This window comes from Aspergillus brasiliensis (genome assembly GCF_001889945.1).
Source record: "Aspergillus brasiliensis CBS 101740 unplaced genomic scaffold ASPBRscaffold_2, whole genome shotgun sequence".
Lineage (NCBI taxonomy): Eukaryota > Fungi > Ascomycota > Eurotiomycetes > Eurotiales > Aspergillaceae > Aspergillus > Aspergillus brasiliensis.
Genome location: NW_027137443.1, coordinates 2,329,620 through 2,353,349, shown reverse-complemented (window position 1 = coordinate 2,353,349; position 23,730 = coordinate 2,329,620). Strand labels below are relative to the sequence as shown.

The following is a 23,730-nucleotide window of genomic DNA, read 5'->3' as shown; positions in this document are numbered from 1 at the left end:
AATGGGCCTGATGGATAAGGATCCCACCCCCCGATGTCCACGCAATATTCACCGCACGACCTTGCTTTCTCTCCCACCCGTCATGCGAGGGAGCTCTTCGCTTTGGGAGGTCTTGGGAAGTTTTCAGTTCCACGATTATACCTGTCCGATGATCATGTCCGGCGCTTGGTGACATCCTGGTGGTCTGAAACGGAATGCTTTGCCCGCGGACACTGCCTTGAAAGCGCACGCGGTCATCTACCGCGATTACTGATAATTTGTTGATCATGAGTAGCATTTCATCCTTCGGTGGTACAGGCTCGAGCCTGGCACGAGCGGTGGTGATAGTCGCTGGTGTCTCTGCGCTGGTAGCTTCACTTCTGTCTCTATTGTGAGCGAGCTCTCCTTCCCCGCTGCCCCTGGCGGGCCCCCAAGGGTACATGTGCTGATAGCAACCGATCATCTCGGTCCTAGGTCCATATGGCTTCAGACGTACGATATTCCAAACCTTTCATCTCGTCCAAGTTCTGCTCTGACTGTGGCGTAGGAAAAACTATCGAAAACCACTCCTCCAGCGATATGTTGTCCGCATACTGTTGATGTCCGATTCTCCACTTTTATGGACAACCATGTAGGCGAAATGCTGATTATAATAGGGTCCCTATCTATGCGGTTTCCTCCTGGGCTAGTATTATATCATTGAAGGCGGCGATGTGGCTGGATCCCGTTCGCGATGTCTACGAGGTAACCTATGCGAGCCCACAACTGGCTAGCCACATGCTTACGGTGCCCTGCAGGCGTTCACGATCTATACCTTCTTTCAGTTACTCATCAACTTTCTTGGAGGCGAGCGATCATTGATCATAATGACCCATGGACGTCCTCCGATTCAACATGCTTGGCCATTGAACCATATCCTGCCCAAAGTAGATATCTCCGACCCTCAGACCTTCTTAGCTGTCAAGCGTGGAATTCTCCAATATACATGGCTGAAGCCCATTCTGGCTATCATCTCTATTGTCATGAAAGCAACGGACACTTATCAGGAAGGCTATCTGGGTTTGACGTCGGGATATCTTTGGACGGGTATCGTGTACAATGTCAGCGTGACCATAAGTCTCTATTCATTAGCCATGTTTTGGGTCTGTTTGCACAACGACCTGGCACCGTTCCGTCCGGTTCCTAAGTTCCTCTGTGTCAAGCTTATCATCTTTGCTTCTTACTGGCAAGGCTTTTTCTTGTCCATCTTGCAATGGCTGGGCGCTCTGTCCAACGGCGTGGCGGGATACACGCCCGACAATCTCGCCGCTGCGATCCAGGACAGTTTGATCTGCTTCGAGATGCCATTCTTCGCCATTACCCACTGGTACGCCTTTTCCTGGCATGACTACGCCGACTCCACCATTTCAGCTGCTCGTCTACCAGTGAAGTTCGCCCTTCGTGATTCCTTTGGTATCCGGGACCTTATTGAAGACACGAAGATGACTCTTCGAGGAGAAAACTACGAGTACAGACTCTTCGACTCTGGCGATCACATCATTCCTCATGCCGAGTCTAACTCCCGTGTCAGGCGAGTGATGCAGGGCATGCGGTATGAGCGTGGGGGGAAAGCGAAGTACTGGATTCCAAAGCCAGGCGAGGTTAATAGCCGAACGCCATTACTGGCAGGGTCTGAAGGAAGCAGTCGCGATCGACGAAGCAGTACACTCAGTCGGTTTCGATCAAACAGTGACATCGAGGAGATAGGCCTGGACGATGAGGATGAGAGACTCTTTACCAATGCACGCGCTCTTGAATTTGGCGATTGGAATGTAAGTCAACCTGGTTGGTGCTCTAGTTTCAGGACACCGATGGGCTAATTGCAATCAGTATCCCGTGATCACGGCCAACGAAGTGCCAGAAGATCAACGGCAAATACACCACCGAAACTCCCCGCTTTCACAGAATCCCGGAGCAGTGAAACGGACGCGAAAGCACCGAAAGTCCCGCATAAACAGTGGCGGAGGCACCCCACGAAGTGAAGGCAGCTCCCGTAGTTCTCGTAGGGAACCCCCCAACGGTCGCCAGGCAGTTCGTCAAGAGACTAGTTCCTCCATATCCCAAAGCTCCCAGCGCAGTCAGCTGGTGGACTTGGTAGTGGAGGACCACAAAGCAGAAGAAGCGGAAAGGGTGCACACACAGAAGGCGTTCGGATCGACCTGGCTGGAGCCGGACCAGAGACACTTCCAGTATGTTACAACATCTCATACATCTCATCTCATCTTCCTGCAGCGAAATGGAACAGCACTGACCTCTCATATAGGAGACCCTCTGGAGAGCCAGTTGATGAACGGCCAGACTATCTCGAAAATAGTGCAGATGGCACAACGGAGGATACCAGAGCTGCAAGCCCAACCGATCGAGCAGGGGATGATGAGCCGACGACGAGGCCAAATTGGGCATATGGGGAGTTGGAAGAGGAGAATGTATGGGATCGCTAGGAGATTGACGGAGCTTGCTTCATGCACAGACCCATCCCCGCCCATTTCCAGTGGCTTTTACATATTGGCGGGCATCTGCAAATATTTTCTGAGGCATAGGATATGTAAGATGAATGAAACTATCAAGTGTTTTATCGATACGAGAAGATGCAAGCCGGTCATCACCCCAGGAGGTGAAGGATGAAACCAGGGGAAAGCTGCGGGATTTGGGGGGGAACACTGCAGTCAGGCACCGAGTATCTAAAATTGTTTCCGTCTAATGAGTTGCTGTGAGTGTGAAGTGTGAATCCCACCTGCCGCTGGCCGGATCACACACCCCCAACGATCCGAACAAATGGAGCGCTCTCATTAGGCGCCGAGGGGGGTGACATGGCCATCAGTTGATGGTTTGATGGCTGATCGACAAGTCCGACACGCTGTCGAGGAGGGGTTGATCATGGCGGTTATTGGTTGCCAGCTTGATTAGCGGGTGCCTCGGGCTGCATGGCACCATCTCGTTAGCTGCTCTACTGCTTCCAATCTCCCTTTATTGATGAATCAGGGGACAATAGCCTCAACCGGTCGCCGCTTGTTCTGTTGTTCAAGGAACACTTGGGGGAGATGGTTGGTCACCAGAACTCTTGTCCCGCTTCCCTCCCTCATCTGCCTGCTTACTCTCTCTTTCTTTGTCACTTTGACCTTCCCAGCCTCTCTCTCTCTCCCTCTCTTCCTCGCGCTCTCTCATATCAGCGCCCTCGTGGGCCCCCCTCCCGGACCCCCCGATTTAATTCTCCTGCATCCCCGCTGGGCAGATGTCTCGTATTAGTGTTTCATTGACCTGCCTTGTGCATCGCTTGCTCGCGCCTTTGCTGCCTGCCTTTTCTTCCGATCCCCACCCAGTCCTCCCTCCCTGGCCACTGGGCGATGGAGCGTCACTACTGATGCGCTGGCAGCCATGATGCAGGCAATTGAGCAGGCAGGCTCCATATTCACTGGCTGGATATCTTCCTGTTTGTTCTGCCTGAGCGGGAGGGGCGATGATGAGAGCTTTCATCATCAACAGGCGATGAAGCAAAAAGGTATAGCTTCCCCCATAGTCTCTTCTACTACAACTCCTCCCACTCAGACATGGGGACTAACTGTCGTCCCTTGTAGGTGTCGAACGAGAAATGAAAGTATGCCATACTCAGCCTCATCTCGTTCCTCCGATGAACCTCACCGGCTTCGATGACTTGCCCAGTCCAAACCCTCGGCCTCGGGTATCATCGCTACAGTCATGGGTGGTTGAGGGCAGGACCCGGGCATCGCGAGCGTCGAATCGGGCGAGTATGTCGCTCAAGAGGAAGTCCACTGCTCCCGTGAGGATCAGTGGGCCCTCGGAGTTTAGAAGAGTCTCAATGTTCCTGACTGAATTGGATGAGTATCGTCCCCTGGAGTTGAGCTTCAATACCCCAGGCAACAGACTCCCGGATCTCCCCCAGTTTGAAGACTTCCCTCTCGAGCACGACCGCAAGCAGGACATTTCACGGCCTCCGCGGGCTTTGTCGTCTACCGGAATGGGCCGGATATCACAACCGTGGACTCACCGACCCTCTTCGTCGTTCCAGCTTGCGCGAAAGCCGGTCGGGTCAGGCTCTCGTCGATCCTCATTGCCAACACAAGAACAGCTCCAGTTGTTGGAGAGAAATACCCCCATCACCAGTCCTTTAATCCCTCATTTTTCACAGCGTAGCTCTGCGGTTACTGGCTTGACCGCAAGTGCGGTTCCTTCTACTCCTCCCAGGCTGGGTTTAAGTGGCGGCAGCACGTCCCTGGCTAGGAACAAGCTACACCGGGATACCCACGAATCCCCAATATCCACGGTTCCTAGGACACCCACCAAATCCAGCCTGCAGGACAGGCCTTTACCTTCTATCCCGACTGAGGAGGATTCCCCTTCTTCGGGCAGTACTTATCACCCACCTACTACTCCCTCCGAAACCAGACCTCCAACCACGCCATCGGAGAATCCCAATCGAACCCCAACCCGCTCGGGACGTGTTACCCAGTGGCTCTTTCAGACGCCCAACAAGCCCAACTTTCTTTTCTCCAACCCGAGCAAGCCCAGCGACAAGGGGCCATTTCGCATCCGCTCGCGGACGCTGAGCGGCTCTACGCTCGCATCAACCATAACCAATCTGACCGGAGGGCACAAGGCTACCCCGTCCCTCGCCAGCGGCACGACAGTAGCCCCAGTGATGCAAGCATCGAACACTGAATCACGGAACTCTGACCTCCCTCTTGGCAGCCCATTCTCACCCAAACAGACCTTTCCAACCGTGACGGAGGAGCACGCCTACCCCACAATCTACGAGGGTGACCAGCAACAGCACCAGGAGCCCGAAGTTTATGATGATATGCTTACCCAATATTACGAGTATCGTCACTCCGCTGTTGGTCTAGCATTTTGATCTGCTTCAGGGAAATGCGCCCTTTTCTTCTTTACAGTCCTCCAGAATAAGTTATTTTCACTTCACCTGTCGGTCAACGGCCTGATATGCATACTACCTTTATCTCGATATTTAATCCCCTGCTCAAGGGGTATATCTATCCTTTTTTCAGCCTTAATGATCCAATTCCTTGCGGGTCCCAAGCCCCAGGGTCGAATTTATATACGCTCGCTTTCTTTACATATCCCCAGCAACAGCAATGTATCTGATACCCTTTTGGTTCTACATATGTGCTTTTCGCTTCATCCGGGCTACAATTAGATACTATATCATGAATCAAGAAGTGTCTCTGGTCCAGAAATTAGCTAATCTATGAGCCGCACGAATGGAACTGCGGCTGTACAAAGGAGAGAAGACGTGGATGTGCAGTCCATCCAATCACAATTCACTTGGCGGCCGCTATATCCTCCAGCCAGGAACGGTACTTCCCTCTCTGTCCATCAACGCAATTATGGTTCCTAAGCAGCTCAATGGTCCTCCTCCCCCTCCCCCCCCCCAACCTCAATACTCTTTTCCCGGGATGTAATAGAAGTCAACACAGCCATTGCGGCTCTGAATTATCAATCACCGCAGAACTTGATACTCCCCAATCTGTGGTAAGACAGAATGACCTATGAAACTCATCCTAGTACATATGATTATAATTTCAGTCACTCCCTCGATAGTTACCAGCACCGTCGTTAATTAGTCAGGTAGGTATCGGGCTTTGTAGGTATCTTTCAAACAATGCTGCAGTCTTCCACAGAAATGTGTTAATACGGTCGATTAATGTAGGGTTTGCTGAGCATGATAGAACCTTTTTGGGGGAAGTAATCATATCATAGTTATAGTGGATAGATTCCACCAGAAGGGCGACCGCGGAACGAAAAAGAAAAAGCAGAACGAATATTAGGGGAAAAAGAATAAAAAATAAAAAGGGGGGTTGCACAGGAACACATAAATCCTGACCAGTGGAACTAACGATCCAGTAGATATCCATGCTACCAGTTTTCCACTACCGTATTTTCCTCCTCTACCTCTTGTCTTCTTCATAGAATCCATGATCTCAATGGCGGATCCGGGAATCGAGCCAGGCTTACGGGACACTGGGGCCGCGGAATATGGAATGTCGGAGCCAGTCAAGCTAAAGCCAAGAACTATACCAACACAACCTGCGATGGGAAACTGAAAGGAAATGACCAAGGACAGACTTACGGGGATAGAGATGAATCAGGAACCCTGATTGGGGACGCACGTGTACCCTGACCGGCACGAGCAGTACGCCTATCCTGACGAATAGAGGAGCGGGTGCCACCAGCACGAGGAGCGGGAGCTGGAGAAGACCTGAGACCATACAAATCTATACCAGGACTCTGCTACCACGATAATAAGCAAATTCGAAAGGAAAGAGCAAACTCACACCCCAGGACTATCCTCCAACGCTGCATTGGCGTGATGAAGAATCTCAACGGCTGCCCTTGACAATTCACCAGATACGGGGCCACGGAGCTGCTCATGGTGCATGAACCAGTTCACTTCTTGTATGAGCTCGCAGAGTGCCATAGGGGTCTATCTAGTGAAAAGTTCACCTGAGAAAAGTCAAAGGTAAACAGCCTAAACTGGGCCAAGAGGTCACAAAATCCAGCCAGTGAGGAGGACGACATGTTGAAATAGGGCAGTAGAACTAAGGGATTGGGAAGTGCAGCAATCTTCACCCATCAATAGTCATCACCTGTCCCTTTGCTATAATTCTTCAGCATTCCAGACTAGTAGTCTGTATATGTCCTGCTATATTGACAGCAGGTCCGGCACATTCTCATTCTTGGCGGGCATCCCATATTCATCCAGGTGCTCAGCTATGTCGCGGAGGCTGGCACTGATGAACCATGCCACGTGGGAGAGTATACGCAGTCCGTAGGTCGATGCGGCCATTTAACCAAGGGAGAAGTACTTCGGACCTCTTGGTTCACTGATAGTATTCATCCAGTGTCATTATTCCTGAGACGGTAGACTTGTGTAGACGCCATCTGGTACATAGAGTACCGGAGGAGGTAGTATTCAAAATGCGACTATGATAAGTTGATAAACGTCTGCCAGCCGGGCAAGTTCAAGCTCGGTATCATCGCGGAGGGTATTACTGTGGACGGAAGTATGTAACTGCCCTTTGCTCTCCATAATAGTCAGGCCGTTCACTGTATTTATGAAGGCTTTATCGGTTCCTAAATGGAAAAGTATTTGCTCAAACGCTTATCCGATGTTCATCAGTTTATTCGACCAATCAATGTGGTTAATGTCGGGCTTCTGTCTCGGAAGACTTTGGCATTTGTGGGCAGTGGTTGTTTTGCAGCCTGTGGGAAGCCCATGCTAGCAACCTATCATTTGTCATGTAGGAAAATGGTATGATCCAATAGGCTGGTCTTTTTTGATCGTAGAAAGGCCAACCTTTCTCACTGTGGGCGCCTGTTCGTTATTTACAAATATGAGCGTCGGTTTTTCGGGCTCCGGTGGCGTCGACTCACCAGCGTGTTGGCCATTCTTGTCAGTGGACGGCGAAGTGATGTGAGCGGATACTTGTCTGCTATCCGCAAGTATTTATTGGCATGACTACATCAAGAGATACTAGTCGTTCTTATGGGTTTATGCAACGCTGAACCGATGTTATGTGTGCATGCTGCGATGCGTCCTGGGACGTCTTCAAGCGGGAGATCTCGGAGTGTTTGAGTAGATAAGGTTCTCTTGATGTAAATCTGGGAGATTGCGGAATGAATTATTTGGCTTGCTTACATATGATGAACGGATATACTATTGATAATAGGGTATGCAATCGGTAGATGCAGAAAGCAGAAGATCGAGGGCAATGAGAAGGATTAAATAGGGAGAAGAACTCAGGCTTGGGAATAGTGGCAAGTGACTGGCCAAGGCCAATGGGATGAATGAGTGTGAAGATATCTTTATGAGTGAAGTAGAAGAATATACTCAGTGATAGAACTCATACAATATGGACTGACGGTGTTCCCATTCATTCAATGGGGCATATTCCAAGACCCTCGTATTTGCGTTGTCTGATCAGTATCTATCAGTAATCCAACAAAGACCGATATCCCCAAGATAGATATCTGGGAGTAAAGACCCGAAATATCACGATGGAAATTGGCACCACCTTCATAACCCTACATCATTAGCACAGACACCATGCCACTGGCGGCAGGACTTCACGTGTCGGCCGTTGATCGCAAGAGAGGATTGAGGATCCTGTTGGGAAATTTAACTCCCTGAGTCAAGCGCTGCTGCCTGAAAATAGTTTGGTGAAACATCAGCAGAAACTAGTAGTACGGACAAAAATAGCTCGACTCAGGTGTCACTGGCAATGCCGCGCGTGGAAGAGACTAAGCTCGAGCAAGCGCGATTCTCGACCGCCAAAACGACGGACTCAGATCGCTTGGATATTATCACGAACCAGAACATTGGTGGTGTCAGCAATAGTGTACCGTCAATCCGACAGCGTCATGCATGGGATCAAATGACAAATCCAGGATCTGGACCCTTTATGGTTCTTTCAGCTCGAATGCTCTCGGCAGGCGGGCATTTTTCAAGCGGGCGGTCCCTCAAGGGAGACATGCCAGACTCTGATAAATCGAGCATGCACATTCCCAGTTGCTCGCGTCGGCCAATTGGATTTCCTGGCAGAACCCGCGACCAATGCAGCTGGGGAACGGCCACGTGCTTGAAGGAGGAGAGGAAGTTGGACTCGTTGCTCTCTCTCGAAGACGATGTATACCGGCCATCTCAAGGAATGATGGACACACGGCGGTTGGGATCCTTTAAGTTATCGCTCATGTCGTCTACGAGCCAGCAACTACCATCACGGTTATCATGCTGCAGTATTCATCAATTAAGCTTCGTCGCAAACATTTTCAGTAGAAACGCAGATCATCTCTCACCATGGGTCGCTTGGTGAACTACTTCCCCACAATAACAGCGTTTATCGCTTTCATCCTCACCTTATTATGTCTGTTCGCAGGCACACAATTGACGGTGCTACCGGGTGTCGATCTAATCACGGTTTGTTGATTCCCCGAACGGTCCCTCTGGTTGCATGTTAGTAGTGTCTGGTCGGTCAGCTGAGATATCTCAATATAGATCCTTTCTTCAGAACAAAGTCGAAATACGGGGATACATGATTTCTACTCCATCTATGTGATGTCGTACTGCGAAGGAGATCTCATGGCAGGCGACAGACATTTTTCAAATTGTTCCAAAGCCGCATTACCGTTTGCCTTTGACCCTTCCGTGGTGCTGTTGAAAGAAACCGGTAACACCACTTCACTTTCGAACCTAGGATGGCCAGACTCCGTTACAGATGATTTCCATGCCTTCAGCATGACCAGCCGGAGTATAGGGATTTTCTACTGCATCGGAGCCGGGGCTGCTGGCTTGGCGATAGTGGGCAGATTGTATTGGTTGGTTCGGCGCGGACCACGGCAGTCCGCGATCGAATTAGCGGCATTACTGGTAAACATCCCTCCCCAGACATATGATTGGGGTCATCCCAGCACTAACCACGTGCTAGTTGGGATTCATCATGCTCGGAATCTCCTCGATTATTGCGACGGTTATCGCGTTTCAGTTTGTCGATCTCGTCAATGACCATGGCCGCGACATGGGTGTGAGTGCTGAGTACGGCCCCCAATTTCTGGGGATGACCTGGGCCGCCACGGGATTGCTGCTGGCGGGAGGCATCACCAGTCTGTTGACGGTGCTGTTCGACCGTAGCCGAGCAGAGACAGGCACCCTTGCAGGTGACAGTGATGATCAAGCCAAGTCCCTCATGCACTCGGACATTGAATCGGTCAATTCCAGTGCAGAACCATCTCCCGGGGTGGGGACAGAAAAGGAGGGAAATTAGTGATGGAAAGAAGAGGAACAGGGGCTGTATTTGATGGAAAGGGTAGATAGTGCGGATAGAAATGAATCGAAATGCAAGGAATGCATCCAGCCAGGCTATAGAACATGAAGCTATTGGATTGTCTTTGGGGATAAGAGGGAGCCGGGTATAAAGACCCACAGAAACCCCATGAAAGGGATTCTACGGCCGTCCATTGTTGATCGCATCCACTGGGGGGAAACCGACGATAGTGTGGTACAGTGCAGCGTAGTGTTGCTTTGGGGGAAGAACCGGTCACGTCACCAGTGGAGCAGGATTGGGCTCGGGTCGAATGACGAGGGCGCATGGCCTCACTTGGGCCCTCCGGCGCTGCTCGTTCCCGGCATCGTCCAGCGCTAACAGTAGAATCTCATTGAATTATCCATTCCATCGCTTGCCTGACACCAGCGGTGGGTCAACCCCTGGTGGATACTCCATTCGATTCCATGATGATGATGTTAACGACCGGTTGGACGATGATGATATTCAGGGGAATGATGTAGGAGACCTGGACTACACCAGCCATTATAGGCCAGCGATCGGGATATGGAGACACAGCCTTTCAGGGAAGATGACTTGTTGGAAGAAGACGGGTTAGACTGGCTAGCTGGGATGAGAATCTGTGAGATGACTTACCGTAGGACCAACTAGGATAGTTGATGGCCATCCGGGCCAACGGGCCAGTGGCAGTATCGCATCGTCAACCTCACGATGGCACAGTTGCACATGCGACAGACAGGCCTGTCTGTGGGTAACGGAATCAACCGGGACCTTGACGGTGGCCGTGTCTGATTGGGATAGAGCCAAAAGTAAGGGAGGCGTGCAAAGCCTGAAAATGCCCGCATGGCCAATCCGCATTGGGCCTGCGTCATCGCCGCTCATTGGAACGGCCGGCACTGGTCCTGTTTGGATCGGCTTGGATTGGGCCTCATCGTGATCCATTAAGTCATAGTCAGTTAGTTAGTTAACCAGTAGTTAGTTACTTGGATCATAGTGTTCTTTCTTCCCCACTTGCTCCTGGGCATCGTGAAAGTAGTAGTCTCGGTCCCATTCACCGTTGCACTTTCCCGTTGTTTCCATCGTGAGTCTGCCTCATTCCCTCATTTCTCATTATACTTTATATACCCCTCCATTCCCCCTCTTTTCTTCGTCTCGCTCTGCTCTTCAACTCTCAATCTTCCCTTTTGTCTTCAACACCACTCTTCTTTTCGCGATACCAATCATCATTCAATACTACTGATCATCTCCTTTACTTGATCAGTCTTCCAATTACTCAACCTCCCCTTCTACTTATCATACTTCCACTCCATCATGGGAAAGAAGGCCATCCAGTTCGGCGGTGGTAACATCGGCCGTGGCTTTGTCGCCGAGTTCCTCCATAAGGCGGACTACGAAGTGGTCTTTGTCGATGTCATGGACAACATCGTCAACGCTCTGCAGGAGAACAAGTCGTACAAGGTGACCGAGGTTAGTGAGGAGGGTGAGAACACTACAACTATCTCCAACTACCGTGCCATCAACTCCAAGACCCATGAGAGTGATGTCATTCAGGAGATCGCTACGGCTGATGTCGTGACCTGCGCCGTGGGCCCCAACATTCTCAAGTTCATTGCCCCGGTCATTGCCAAGGGTATCGATGCTCGCACAGAGTCCAAGCCCGTGGCGGTCATTGCCTGTGAGAATGCCATTGGCGCTACCGACACCCTGCACGGCTTCATCAAGCAGCACACCAGCCAGGACCGCGTCGAGTCTCTGTACGACCGCGCCCAGTTCGCCAACTCGGCCATTGACCGCATCGTCCCTCAGCAGCCTCCCAACAGTGGTCTCGACGTCCGCATTGAGAAGTTCTACGAGTGGGCCGTCGAGAAGACTCCCTTTGGCTCTGTTGGCCACCCCGATATTCCTGCCATCCACTGGGTCGACAACCTCGAACCCTACATTGAGCGCAAACTCTTCACTGTCAACACCGGCCATGCTACTACCGCCTATTATGGTCACTTCCGCGGCAAGAAGACGATTGCCGACGCTCTGGAGGACAAGGAGATTCGTGGACTTGTTCACAAGGTTCTCGAGGAGACTGCCTCACTCATCGTGGCCAAGCACGATATCTCCGAAGAGGAGCAGAAGGAGTACGTCGACAAGATCGTCAGCCGCATCTCCAACCCCTACCTGGAGGACAATGTCGAACGCGTGGGCCGTGCTCCCCTGCGCAAGCTGTCTCGCAAGGAGCGATTCATTGGACCTGCTTCGCAACTGGCCGAGCGCGGCATGAAGTATGACTCGTTGATGGACGCTGTCGAGATGGCTCTGCGCTTCCAGAAGGTGCCTGGTGACAACGAGAGTGAGGAGCTCGCCAACATTCTCCACGAACAGTCGGCGGAAGAAGCCACCACCAACCTCACCGGCCTGGAGGAGAAACACCCGCTGTACCCTGCCGTCCTGGAGCGGGTGCGCAAGGTGCAGCAGGGGACGAAGTAAAGGCATTGCTGTGATTGCAAAGTGTCTTCTTTAATGTTCATGATTACGATTACGAAAACTGCGAAAGCATTCCGAGTCGATCACCTGCATGTACAACTGGCCACGCCGCAGGACGGTGACAAGGCCATATGGGATACGGCGAACACTGGTCGGCGCGGATGGGAGCATGGGTATGGAAACGGATTAGCATAGTCATAACATGATAATGATGTACATAGTTGCTGGCAACTAGCATGAATACATGTCTGAAACATGAAACTATACTCAAATATCTCGTAAATAGTATATGAGTAATATATAGAGCTCCTGGCTTATTACAACTTACTATCCCTCCACACCGGCTTCCTCTTCTCCACAAACGCCTGCAATCCCTCCTTGATATTCTCACCTTGATTCAACTTGTCCGACCACCCCTCAATCAACATCTCTGTCGCCTCCTCGGCCCCAACACCTTCCCACCCCAACTTGACTCCCTCGCGACTAACCAGCACCGCATCAGGACTATTCCCCGCAATCTGCACCGCAACCTCCAACGCCCTCTCCACCACCCCCTTCCCATTCCCATTCCCATCAACAGTAACAACCTCATTCACAAACCCCCACCTCTCCGCCTCCTCCGCAGATACCTTCCTCCCCGTCAACGCCATCTCCATCGCCCTCTGTCGTCCCACAATCCTCCCCAGCCGCGGCAATGCCCCGGCCCACGCTACCACCCCGCGCTGCACCTCCGGCAACCCGAAATACGCCCCCGGCGACGCGGCGATCACCATATCTGCGTTCAGAACCATTTCACATCCGCCTCCCAGGCATAGTCCGTTCACGGCGCAGATGATGGGTTTTTTGCCACTGCGTCGGGAAAGACCCCCAAAGCCGCTGGGGGGCATGGTGCGCGCTTGCGAGGGGGTGTCTGTGGGGGATTGCATGGTGGAGTTCCATTCTATAAATATAGATATATACATATCATGATTAGCATATATGAGTGCACTGTGGTGAGTTTGGCGGTAAGGTGAGGGGAAGGGGAATACCTTTGAGATCTGCGCCCGCGCAAAACGCCCGCCCCGAACCAGTCAAGATACCTACTCTTATTGAGGGCTCGTTGTCCATCCACGTCCAGATGTTGTGAAGGTCGTGGTGGCCCGCGGTTGAGATGCTGTTTAGTGCTTTTGGGCGGGAGAGCGTGACGAGGAGGACTTGTGGGTGTGGGAGGGTGAGGGTTATGGTGTTGGAGGATGGGGTGGGGAGGGTTGGAGCCATTTTGTTTTCAAAATTAATTAGTGTTTTTGAGGAGGTTAATGGGGGTGTGTGTATGTGATTGTGAAAGGGGAGTAAGTGAAAATGATTGTTGTTGTTATAAAGGCGATTTAATTGATTACGGGTCTCTGAAATGATGCCGAGGTTCGGTCGGATGTTATATCAAAGTAAGGTTGGAGTGCGGAGAAGACGGACTTCTTGCCGCTAGACTAGTTCTGTTGTTACTAGCCGGTGGGTATCGTTTCCGATTACTGTCTTCTATCTATAGTATCTTCTATGCTTTATGCTCTACTGTAACTACTTGGTGGCTATGTGGAAGTTTTTCAATATATTAGAACAATGTGTTTATTCCACTAATATAATAGAACATTATATTTGTTCCGTTGTATAAATAGATAGAACATCTAATATGTTCATCTACTTGAAAAGCCCAGAAATCGTATCATCTACCGCCAACGCCGCAACTCCTTATACAGAACCACGTGGTATCCTGCTCAACTAAATCAGACGCTCAGCTCTTGTTAATCCAGCCGCTGTGTACCATGAAATCGTAGATTCGACTCGTTTTGGTACTGTCAACCTGTAGCGATCCGTTAGAACCTATACCAATTTCTTCGCGTAGAAAAAAGGGAGGGAAAGGGCCTACCTTGCAAATGGCTCGCGCATCCTTCTTCTTTAGACTGCCGCCCTGCTTCATCGCCTCCTTCAATAACGTCTCCTTAATTACCAGGTACGGCTTGGGCTGCATGTGCAGCACATTGCACACCTCGACCTCCTCCTTTGTCAGCAGGTGCAGGTCCGGTGCACCCTCGTTTTCCAGCTTCCACGGGATCACTCCGTTCAGTGGCTGGATAACGAACTTCGTCTTCACTGGCTGCGGCGTGCTGATCCCGTCGCCATTGGTGGCGGCGAACGCCCGATCGAAATCATTCATCGGTGGGTTCGGGGGCTCTGGCGCCTTAGGCGCCCCAGACGCCTTTTGTAGTCGGAGAGGGAGCTCTGGAGTCGTCAGCTGACTGGCAGCGGATGGCTGTTCTGGTTGCTGCGACTGCTTCGTCGGTCGCGTGCTGGCGAACCGATCAAACGAGCCCTGTGGCACCAGACGCTGTGCCCGCTGTTGCTTCTCCTGTTCGTATTTCTCTCCACCCTTGAGATCGCCGATGCCCATCTGGCGCCACTCCTGGAGCTGCGCGATGGCCAGCCGCAGGTTGTGCTCGTACTCGAGTCCCTTGTTGAACTCTTCGAAATCATCGTGGTTCATCATGCGCGCAAACGGCTTCGCCTTGTTCAACAGATCACGCTCCTCCTTCGTGCGCTTCTTCTCCAATGCCGTGTTCTTGCGGTACTCGAGGAGGTTGTGCTCGAAAAGGATCTTCTTGCGCTCCGTACGCGCCGTAAGTCGCGAGTTATAGATATCCACTACAGTCATCTTCAATTCCATCTCCGCATCCGTCTCGCCGTTCGCTGTCTCGCCTGCACCAGGCTCAAATGTCATGTGCTGTACCGCTTCCTCGGCTTCGTTCATAAACTCCGTCTCGAACTCCAACCGACCCGGCATGTAACCTTGCACCTCATGACAAGCCGGTACACTAGCTGTAGGCTTCTGCTTCGGTGTGGTGGGTGGGGCTGCCTTGGCCGCCTCTTTGCGCTCCTCAATCCGGCGTTTCTTCCGCGCCTGGAATTCTTCCTTCGAAATGGCCTCCGAAAGGCGCTTGTCGTCCGGATCGGCGCGCTCCGGTAACGGGAAGTTCGGACTGTCGACGTAGGCGCTAATGTAGTGATCGCGGACCTCCTCCTTGGTACGGTAACCACCAATGTGGTCTGCAATGTCTGCCCACGAGCCCAGTCCGTAGATCTCAGCGCCTTCCAGCAGCAGGAGCTCCTCGTCTGCCCCCCAGTCTTCTTCAAAGATCGGGACCGAATTCTGTTCGATCACCTGAAATGGATGCGTGGACGGGTCATGGTTCTTGGATTTCTCTCCGGCAGCGAAACAGGGGACGCAGAGATCATATTCGTGGCAGGCGGGATGGGCGCAAGATACGCGAACCTAGAAAGGGATCAATAAATTAGAATTAAGGCCGACGTGAGGTGAACATCCTTGGGAACAGATCGCAGGACTGTACCGTCGAAGTCACATCAACCGAGCAGATATCACAGTGATACTTGGTGCCCGCTTCAGTGCCGCGCGAGGCGGTCTTCTTCCGTATTACACCCATAGGTCGCGGGTCCCTTTCATCCTCCAATGTTCCCGGATCCGTTTCGACCACACCGACACGCCCTCCAGTGAAATGAGAGGGCAGTTTCGGACTAATGAAAAAGAAGTGATGCGCGTCGGGTATGAAGATGGTGATTCGGAGAACGTCGGTAGCGCAAAGGGATGTACGTCTCCGCAGTCAATGAGCGGGGGGGAAATGCCAATGCCGGGGAAACCAGGGTGGAGTAACCTTGGGGGCGTTCACGTCAGGTTGGCCCCGAATAACGATCCAGCACAGACAAGAACCGTAGTACCGACAAGATTTCTGGGGATGGCGAAAGGATTGTGACAGCAGTAGTTCACAGTGAATATGAGACTGGTCGCGTATCGGCGGACGGACGACTCGAGGTTCTGGGGTGGGCGGTGGCTGAGCTCTGGGGCTAGTGCACTTTGTGGTTGCTCGATCGGGACTAGCCACCGATCCAGGGATGCACCGCCTCAGCGTGACCAAGATTCTGATGCCCCAGGCACACATTCAGGCAACGGGGTTCCTGTAGCCAATGAAGGAGAGCGTGGCGGTCACTTACTACTAATTCTAGAGAGAGTTTCAGCCTCTCCCAATTCCATCGCTCAGTCCCTTTCCCACCTTCATTCATTCACCCCCTCTTCTTTTCCCCCCCCTCCTCCTCCCCCCATTTCCCAATTCGCCTTATCACTGTCTCTCCCTAAAAGTCTCAACTCCGGTCGATCCTCCTTCTTGTCGTTTGATCGTATCTCCCAGACCCTGGTTCTACTTTCCATCATCATTTCGTTTGTCCTTCAAGCGTCTTGTACAGTTCGCGGGTGTTCCCCTGTTCCCGCCCGATCGCTGGTTCCTGAAACTACTACACTACTTACTTACCCTCCCCTCCTCATTCCTCTCCCTCGCCTTCTCTCCTCCCTCGTTTTCCGTGTGTTGCTGCTGACCGCTGTGGCTGTGGCGGTTCTGCATTTTATCACTGCACTTGACTGGTCTGGCTCGTTCTGCCCTTCTTCTCTGCCAGGCCTCCGACCCAGTTGTGGCCTCCTATTCCTCTCCTTTTCCTCTCTTCTTTAAAACCGTCGGGGGAAACTGTTCGGATTGATCCTCTCTTCCTGTCCCCCTTCTTCTCCCTCTTCTTCCTTTCTCTTTTTTCCAAAAACATACACATACCCTGGATTCGCTTGCTAGAACAATCCTCTTCTCACAATGTCGTGGAAACTCACTAGAAGTATGTTCGCTGTTTATGCCCGGTTGTGTTTCCTTTGTTCCGGCATATCGGATGCTAATGAATTAATTCCCTCATACAGAACTAAAGGAGACGCACTTGGCTCCCTTGACCCAAACATTCACCCGATCCTCCTCCACATCCACCATCAGAGGTGATTCTGGCGAAGAGACCCCCGTTGCTTCGCAAACCCCCAGCATCTCCACAACCAACACCAATGGAATCAGTATGTCGTTAAAATATCTCCTCTACTCTTCAATTCTTTGCCGACCGTCTAACATTTTCCTAAGATGCCTCGGAGTCGCTCGTCTCCCCGCCCGTGGCCCCTGTCAAGCCCGGAATCCTGATCGTCACCCTCCACGAAGGTCGTGGCTTCTCGCTCTCCCCCCACTACCAACAGATCTTCAACTCCCATTTCCAAAGCAGCGGTTCCTATGGCATGCGTCCGAGCTCCTCGTCATCCCACTCTACACACGGACAGGCTGCCTCCTATGTCCCCAGCGGCCGTCCTCAATCCACCAGCGGAGGTATCAATGCCGCTCCGACCTCCCACGGTCGCTATTCGACCAAATACCTCCCTTACGCCCTTTTGGATTTCGAAAAGAACCAAGTCTTCGTCGACGCCGTTTCTGGTTCCCCCGAAAACCCTTTGTGGGCGGGAGACAACACTGCTTACAAGTTTGATGTGTCGCGCAAGACGGAATTGAACGTTCAGTTGTATTTACGGAACCCCACCGCTCGTCCTGGCGCTGGTCGGAGCGAGGATATCTTCCTCGGTGCCGTCAAGGTACATCCTCGTTTCGAGGAAGCTCAGCCCCATGCCGAAGACCCCAAGTCCAAGAAGACGCCACAGGAGCGCCAGCTGGGCCAGCTGGGCGCCGAATGGCTGGATATGCAGTTTGGCACCGGCTCCATCAAGATTGGTGTCTCGTTCGTCGAGAACAAGCAGCGCAGTATGAAGCTGGAAGACTTCGAGTTGCTGAAGGTCGTGGGTAAGGGTAGTTTCGGCAAGGTCATGCAGGTCATGAAGAAGGATACGGGTCGGATTTACGCCCTCAAGACTATCCGTAAAGCGCACATCATCTCACGGTCGGAAGTCACCCACACCCTCGCCGAAAGATCCGTGCTCTCTCAGATCAACAATCCTTTCATCGTTCCCCTAAAGTTCTCCTTCCAGTCTCCGGAGAAGCTGTACCTCGTCCTCGCCTTCGTAAACGGCGGTGAGCTGTTCCATCATCTTCAGCGCGAGCAGCGCTTCGATATCAATCGGGCCCGTTTCTACACTGCGGAGCTGCTCTGTGCGCTGGAGTGTCTGCATGGTTTCAAGGTCATCTACCGTGATCTCAAGCCTGAAAACATTCTTCTGGACTACACTGGCCACATTGCTCTGTGCGACTTTGGTCTGTGCAAGTTGGACATGAAGGATGAGGATCGCACAAACAGTAAGATTAGTCGTTCCCCTTTCCATGTATCTGTCTAACATTCCAAACAGCGTTCTGTGGTACCCCTGAATACCTCGCACCCGAGCTTCTGCTTGGAAACGGATACACAAAGACCGTTGACTGGTGGACGCTGGGTGTCCTCCTTTACGAGATGTTGACGGGTCTTCCCCCCTTCTACGATGAAAACACCAACGATATGTATCGGAAGATCCTTCAGGAGCCCCTGACTTTCCCTAGCACGGACATTGTCCCCCCGGCCGCTCGGGATCTCCTGAGCCGACTGCTTGACCGCGACCCTCAACGTCGCTTGGGAGCCAACGGCGCAGCGGAGATCAAGTCGCACCACTTCTTCGCTAACATCGATTGGCGCAAGCTTCTCCAGCGGAAGTACGAGCCCAGCTTCCGTCCGAACGTGGTATGTGACTCCTTCTCATTCGGCTCGCCTTATAATGGGGATGATGACTAACCTTCGCAGATGGGCGCTCGCGATATTACCAACTTCGACCGGGAGTTCACCTCCGAAGCACCGCAAGATTCCTACGTGGACGGCCCCATGTTGTCGCAGACTATGCAGCAACAGTTTGAAGGCTGGTCTTACAACCGCCCGGTTGCCGGTCTCGGGGATGCTGGTGGCAGTGTCAAGGACCCCTCTTTTGGTAGCATCACCGAGTAAAAGCTGATACATCATCAATCGACTCACTTGAACACCATCCTCCCTTCAAGACATAAAGGGAAATTGTTTGAGACAATTTCTTGCTTTTTCACCTTTACTCGTGCATATTGTCTGCATAGCTCGAGCACTTGCTTCACTGCTGGTTCTCCCCGTTTTCCCTCTTAGCACAAGTGGTACATGGTATCTTTTTGTTGGAATCCATTCTCTGTGGCGGTGATCTCGGCTGAGCGCTTGTGTTTGTTTTTTATTATCCTGGTTTGCATTTGAGATACAATGAGGCGGGTCCCTTGCGTGCATTTCTCATTCACTGTCATTACCACACCTCTTTTTGACTGCCGCATCATTTCACAAATTTGTCTCGGGCTTGCGTCAGTGATTTGCTTCTTCGAACGACAGGCGGACGACACAGGTAAAGCGAAGAGCTCCCACATTTTAGCCCTTTGCACATCGCCTCTGTATGCTTGATGAACCGACCTCGTCATTCTGTTTCAGATCTGCTGGTCCGATCCTTCGCTGCTCCAGCGAACTACGGATTGCTCCTGGGGAAGCCAAATCCATTTGGGGTCGATTTACATATGAAAGTACACATTTGAGCGGTCCTCCATTTAGACCATTTACTAAGCTGTTCCTCTTTATGTTATTGTCGAAAATTTTGTCTGGGTGTTGCTGCTTTGCGCGCTGGGATGGACTCTAACCAGTTGACGGTAAGGGTGTTTGTTGATTTGACATGACTGGCTCATAGACAATGGGATTGCTACCTACAAATGAATTTGCATCACACAGCTGAACAAACATATTGTGGTAGCTTACACTTGTTGAACCGTACTGTCTGAACTTCACCATGCATACGCAGAAAACAAGGGACACAATATGATCATCACTTCAAATCGTTAGAACAGGGGTGATAGATACAGAAAGTATAATAAGAAACAGAACCGGAGAAACATACAATGGTCAAATGAATAAGAAAAGGGATAGCAACATAAGGTTGAATCATGACAAACCAGGCGGATGTAGAAAAGGAAGGAAAGCAAACATAGTTCTAGAGAGAATAAAGTTATGTAAAAAAGAAGCAAGCAGCAAGCTAGATAAAAGTAGCAAGTAGGAGGGTTGTCAACAGTACATGAAAAAATAAATTTTCCTCTTTCTCACATCTTCCCGCTCCTGCCAGAAAAATTAAGGAAACCCTCGCACTCGCTCTCTCCTAATCCATCTCCACCTTTATTCAGGCCCCTCATCAAATCATGCCTCGATTTCTTCTTCCTCTTCCTCTTCCTCTTCCTCTTCCTCTTCGGCTTCGGCTTGAGCTTCCACCTCAGGCTCGCCGTTGGCTGCCGACACGGCATTGCCGTCCTCGTCAGCGTGCACGTCGATCAGAGACTCTGAGGACGGGGGTTCGGGAACAACACCCTCCTTCTCTAGACGGAGGTATTCGTCCCATTCGGGGAAGAGGTCATCGTCCGCGGCGAGGTCAGGGCAGCCCGGGGGGATACCGATGAGACGGGCGATCTTGGTCTTGCCCGAGCCCTCGAGAGACTCTTTCCATTGTGCGACGAGAGCAGGGGCACGGGAAGGCTTGTAGGTCTGTGCAAAGAGGACGGACTCGGCCAGACGGTTGGTACGCACCAGGAGGTCGATGCAGCCGTCGACGTCGCCCAGGGACCAGAAGGTGGAGAAGGCGACGTTGTGGAGACCGGCGTCCGAGGCTTGCTCGGCCAGCTGACGGAGGCCGTCCTTGTTGCCGCTGGCAGTGTGCAGAAGGAGGAGAGAGCCAACGTCCTTGGCGTTGGTGAAGCATTCTTGGGCTAGGGCCAGGTTCCATCCTGCCAGGGCGGCATCTCCGACCGTCTTCCACTTGTGCTCATTGTTGGCTTCACGGGCAATTTCCAGGGCGATGTCGAGGTTGCTGAGCCCGAGTGCCAGCTCGAACCGGTGCTCTTGATCGGTCGCGACTTCAAGGGCCATTTCCTTGTAGCCTTGGCCTTCGAGGAAACGCGCAACCTTGTTCATCTGGTCCTGGGGAACGTCCTTGAGCAGCTCAGCTGCCATGTCCATGTCGCCACGCAACACCACGGTCTGGTACTCGACCATGCTGAGGGAGAGACCGAAGGAGACGACGTTGACGTCCTTGTCGGCAAGGTAGACTCTGCCATCGCGGGGCAGGTAGCCCAGGACGTACATGCCCTGGTCGAAGTGGGAGATGGTGTAGGTTTGGTCACCGACCAGGTAGTTAAGGCGGTTCGTTGAGTTCGTGTAGATGAAGCAGTCTCCAACCCATTGACCTGTGCGGACGGACTCATTGATGTCGGTGACAACTTCAAAAGCGGACTCTACACCATCCTCGTCGGCTTCGCCGGCGTTGAGACCATTGACGTAGTTCTCCCTCGAGAATCGGAGGACGTAGAAAGTATCCTCACAAGCAAGGGTTACCAGCTCTCCAGATTCGGACCAGTAGACCTGTTTGATGTGTGAGTGAGAGGTGATTTTGAAATCGTTGGTGAAACTTACAGCCTTGGGGTCGACTTCAATGCGGCGGACCAAGTTACCCGTCTCCCAGTCGAACATACCAATACCTCCTTGCCCCTTAACACCAAGAAGCACACCATCGGTGAGACCCTCAGCCTGGAAGCCCACGTCCAGGCCACCACTCACTTCCTTGAAGTTCTTGAAGATCTTGACACTGGTCGTGGACTCCCGGATAGCGTAATCGTTGCTGTTGTCCTTGGAGCCCCAAGCAAAGTCCAGGGCCTGTCCAAAAGCCTTGTTTCGCCAGGCAAGGGCAGTGTAGATGATGTACTCACCATCGCCACATACCGAAACGAAACGGCCGTTGGGGGAATGAGACAACGTCTGGGGATAGACTTCACAAGATCCCAGCTCCTTAGTGGGGAGAGATAGAGGGGCTCCGTCCTTGATGCTGGCATCACCACCCTTGATGACAGTGGAAACGACCTCGTTGTGTCTGGCCCAGATGATCTTTCCTGAGCCGTCCATTGAAACCGCCGGTTCCTCTCTGCCCATCTTTACAACCACCGCACCGTCGTCGAAACCCATCGCAACCCCCTGTCTGCCACGCTGGTAAGCGATACACCAGGCACGCTCCAAGCCATAGCTTAGCGACTGCTCCAGCCTGTATGTATTCGCATGCCAGATCTTGATAGTGCCATCCTCCGAACCGGAAATGATAACCGGCAACTCCGGATGGTAGCAGGCAAACGAAACGTTACTTGTGTGTCCTTCCAGGGTTGCAATGAGCGCCTTTGTCGTGTAATCCCAGATCTTAACGGTCCTGTCATCTGATGTCGTAAGAAGGTATGGCTTATCCGCTTGAGGGTAGTAATCGACATGGTTGACACCCTTGGTTTCATGAGCTTCCAGGGTGAAGTTGGCGTGCGGCGAGCCGAGGCTCCAGATCTTGACGGTGCGGTCCAAACAAGCGGAGGCGAAGGTGTTCGTATCCTTGGGGTTGATAGCCAGCCCCATCACGTAGTGACTATGACCCTCGTAGACCTGGACACACTTCCAGCCCCTCTCCCAGTCCCACAGCTTAATCGTCATGTCATCAGAGGCCGTGAGAACGAAAGGCTGGGTAGGGTGCACTGCGATAGAGCGAATGTAATCCGGATGCGCCTCAAACGAGGCGATCTTTTCGGAGGTGTTGTAATTGTAGACGCGAAGCTGGAAGTCATCGGATCCGCAGACAATCCAGTTCTTGCGAGCGATGAACCGACCGGCTCGTACAGGGACATCGGTGAGTTCGAAGGTTTTGATAATCGACTAGACAGTTTAGCAATTAGCGGTGCATCATAGCAATTCCTTGTTCGCACAACTCACCTGGGTCTCGTAAGACCAGATGTATACATGGCCTGTGTCCAGTTAGCACTTCGCATCCAATGACTTCCCCTACTCGCTATCGCAACGCACCGCTATATAACGTCGTGAGGATCTGGATATAATTAGTATTGATTAATAGATTGGGGCGATTGAGTACTCACCCATGGCTCTGTGGGATGGAAGTCAATGCCCTTCACCCGCTCCGAGCGGGCGAACAGCTGTCTCTGTTAGGTGACAACAACAGTCAGCATCCATGTCATTGTTTACCAGAAGTTTATCCCCTGCACATAACAGCCCCTTATTAAACAAGAGGCTTCAGACTCCGCCTTATAGGCCGTACCTTGACATCCAATTTCATGTTGTGTGGGGAAGGAGAGTCGCGACTATGTGCGGCGTCGGAGAACGGCCTGAGAGAAGGAGGGGAAACCAGGCCACGAGCCGCTCAAACAGCCAGCCCGTCTATGCAAAGGAGTCCCGAGAAGATGATAGATGAGAGCGCAAAGAAAGAAAGAAAGTCCCCGACCGGAATGGCCAGCAAGGTCAACGCAGATGTTCAGGGACCGGCAGCGATGTGTCCACAAGGAGACGGAATCCCGCCAGCTATCTGGAACCGGCTAGCCATATGGGGCTCACCGCCTACGGTTTGTGATTCCATCTCTAGTCCAAACATCAGCACTTGCTGTTACTTCAAGCTATAGATGCTTGTAGATATCTTTCAGCTTGCAAATATCTGGGGAGGGAGTTTCTGTGTGAAGATGAATCACTTTCAAGCTCTCGTAAG

General features: G+C 52.0%; 11 protein-coding genes across 11 annotated transcripts; 8 read left to right on the top strand and 3 right to left on the bottom strand.

Moving 5' to 3' along the window:
• The first annotated feature begins 18 nt into the window (after nt 1–18).
• On the top strand, nt 19–2,208 carry ASPBRDRAFT_38643 (OSTA/TMEM184 family protein). Its single transcript, XM_067623977.1, has 5 exons — nt 19–370; nt 454–471; nt 527–580; nt 636–723; nt 777–2,208. The coding sequence occupies exons 1-5, from the start codon at nt 267–269 to the stop codon at nt 1,836–1,838; spliced, it is 1,326 nt and encodes a 441-aa protein (XP_067483472.1). The 5' UTR covers nt 19–266; the 3' UTR covers nt 1,839–2,208.
• Nucleotides 2,209–2,926: 718 nt separating this feature from the next.
• Nucleotides 2,927–5,070, top strand: ASPBRDRAFT_400707 (uncharacterized protein). The gene is made up of 2 exons (XM_067624272.1): nt 2,927–3,517; nt 3,594–5,070. Exons 1-2 carry the CDS (start codon nt 3,394–3,396, stop codon nt 4,886–4,888), a joined length of 1,419 nt encoding a protein of 472 aa, XP_067483471.1. The 5' UTR covers nt 2,927–3,393; the 3' UTR covers nt 4,889–5,070.
• A 3,203-nt stretch (nt 5,071–8,273) lies between these two features.
• ASPBRDRAFT_26705 (uncharacterized protein) lies at nt 8,274–8,864 on the top strand (the record flags this gene model as incomplete). Its single annotated transcript, XM_067622296.1, has 1 exon — nt 8,274–8,864. One exon carries the CDS (start codon nt 8,274–8,276, stop codon nt 8,862–8,864), a length of 591 nt encoding a protein of 196 aa, XP_067483470.1.
• On the top strand, nt 8,849–9,812 carry ASPBRDRAFT_192381 (SUR7/PalI family protein; the record flags this gene model as incomplete). The annotated part of the gene is made up of 3 exons (XM_067620473.1): nt 8,849–8,968; nt 9,047–9,418; nt 9,477–9,812. The coding sequence occupies 3 exons, from the start codon at nt 8,849–8,851 to the stop codon at nt 9,810–9,812; spliced, it is 828 nt and encodes a 275-aa protein (XP_067483469.1).
• Nucleotides 9,813–10,007: 195 nt separating this feature from the next.
• ASPBRDRAFT_38638 (uncharacterized protein) lies at nt 10,008–10,498 on the top strand. The gene is made up of 2 exons (XM_067623976.1): nt 10,008–10,406; nt 10,468–10,498. Exons 1-2 carry the CDS (start codon nt 10,123–10,125, stop codon nt 10,469–10,471), a joined length of 288 nt encoding a protein of 95 aa, XP_067483468.1. The 5' UTR covers nt 10,008–10,122; the 3' UTR covers nt 10,472–10,498.
• Nucleotides 10,499–11,141: 643 nt separating this feature from the next.
• ASPBRDRAFT_117349 (mannitol-1-phosphate 5-dehydrogenase) lies at nt 11,142–12,308 on the top strand (the record flags this gene model as incomplete). Its single annotated transcript, XM_067617084.1, has 1 exon — nt 11,142–12,308. One exon carries the CDS (start codon nt 11,142–11,144, stop codon nt 12,306–12,308), a length of 1,167 nt encoding a protein of 388 aa, XP_067483467.1.
• Nucleotides 12,309–12,622: 314 nt separating this feature from the next.
• ASPBRDRAFT_117097 (enoyl-CoA hydratase/isomerase family protein) lies at nt 12,623–13,562 on the bottom strand (the record flags this gene model as incomplete). Its single annotated transcript, XM_067617053.1, has 2 exons — nt 12,623–13,245; nt 13,334–13,562. The coding sequence occupies 2 exons, from the start codon at nt 13,560–13,562 to the stop codon at nt 12,623–12,625; spliced, it is 852 nt and encodes a 283-aa protein (XP_067483466.1).
• Nucleotides 13,563–13,900: 338 nt separating this feature from the next.
• On the bottom strand, nt 13,901–16,147 carry adaB (chromatin-binding transcription regulator ADA2). Its single transcript, XM_067623975.1, has 3 exons — nt 15,683–16,147; nt 14,206–15,606; nt 13,901–14,139 (listed from the first exon to the last, which is right to left on the bottom strand). Exons 1-3 carry the CDS (start codon nt 15,773–15,775, stop codon nt 14,071–14,073), a joined length of 1,563 nt encoding a protein of 520 aa, XP_067483465.1. The 5' UTR covers nt 15,776–16,147; the 3' UTR covers nt 13,901–14,070.
• On the top strand, nt 15,950–17,287 carry ASPBRDRAFT_400457 (uncharacterized protein). Its single transcript, XM_067624267.1, has one exon. The coding sequence runs from the start codon at nt 16,124–16,126 to the stop codon at nt 16,847–16,849; it is 726 nt and encodes a 241-aa protein (XP_067483464.1). The 5' UTR covers nt 15,950–16,123; the 3' UTR covers nt 16,850–17,287.
• ASPBRDRAFT_169951 (serine/threonine-protein kinase) lies at nt 16,982–19,115 on the top strand (the record flags this gene model as incomplete). The annotated part of the gene is made up of 5 exons (XM_067619668.1): nt 16,982–17,003; nt 17,083–17,226; nt 17,291–18,442; nt 18,493–18,857; nt 18,918–19,115. The coding sequence occupies 5 exons, from the start codon at nt 16,982–16,984 to the stop codon at nt 19,113–19,115; spliced, it is 1,881 nt and encodes a 626-aa protein (XP_067483463.1).
• A 1,242-nt stretch (nt 19,116–20,357) lies between these two features.
• On the bottom strand, nt 20,358–23,307 carry ASPBRDRAFT_51863 (coatomer subunit beta'; the record flags this gene model as incomplete). Its single annotated transcript, XM_067626808.1, has 6 exons — nt 20,358–21,572; nt 21,624–22,892; nt 22,950–22,981; nt 23,040–23,061; nt 23,111–23,173; nt 23,290–23,307. The coding sequence occupies 6 exons, from the start codon at nt 23,305–23,307 to the stop codon at nt 20,358–20,360; spliced, it is 2,619 nt and encodes an 872-aa protein (XP_067483462.1).
• Between the last annotated feature and the right edge of the window lie 423 nt (nt 23,308–23,730).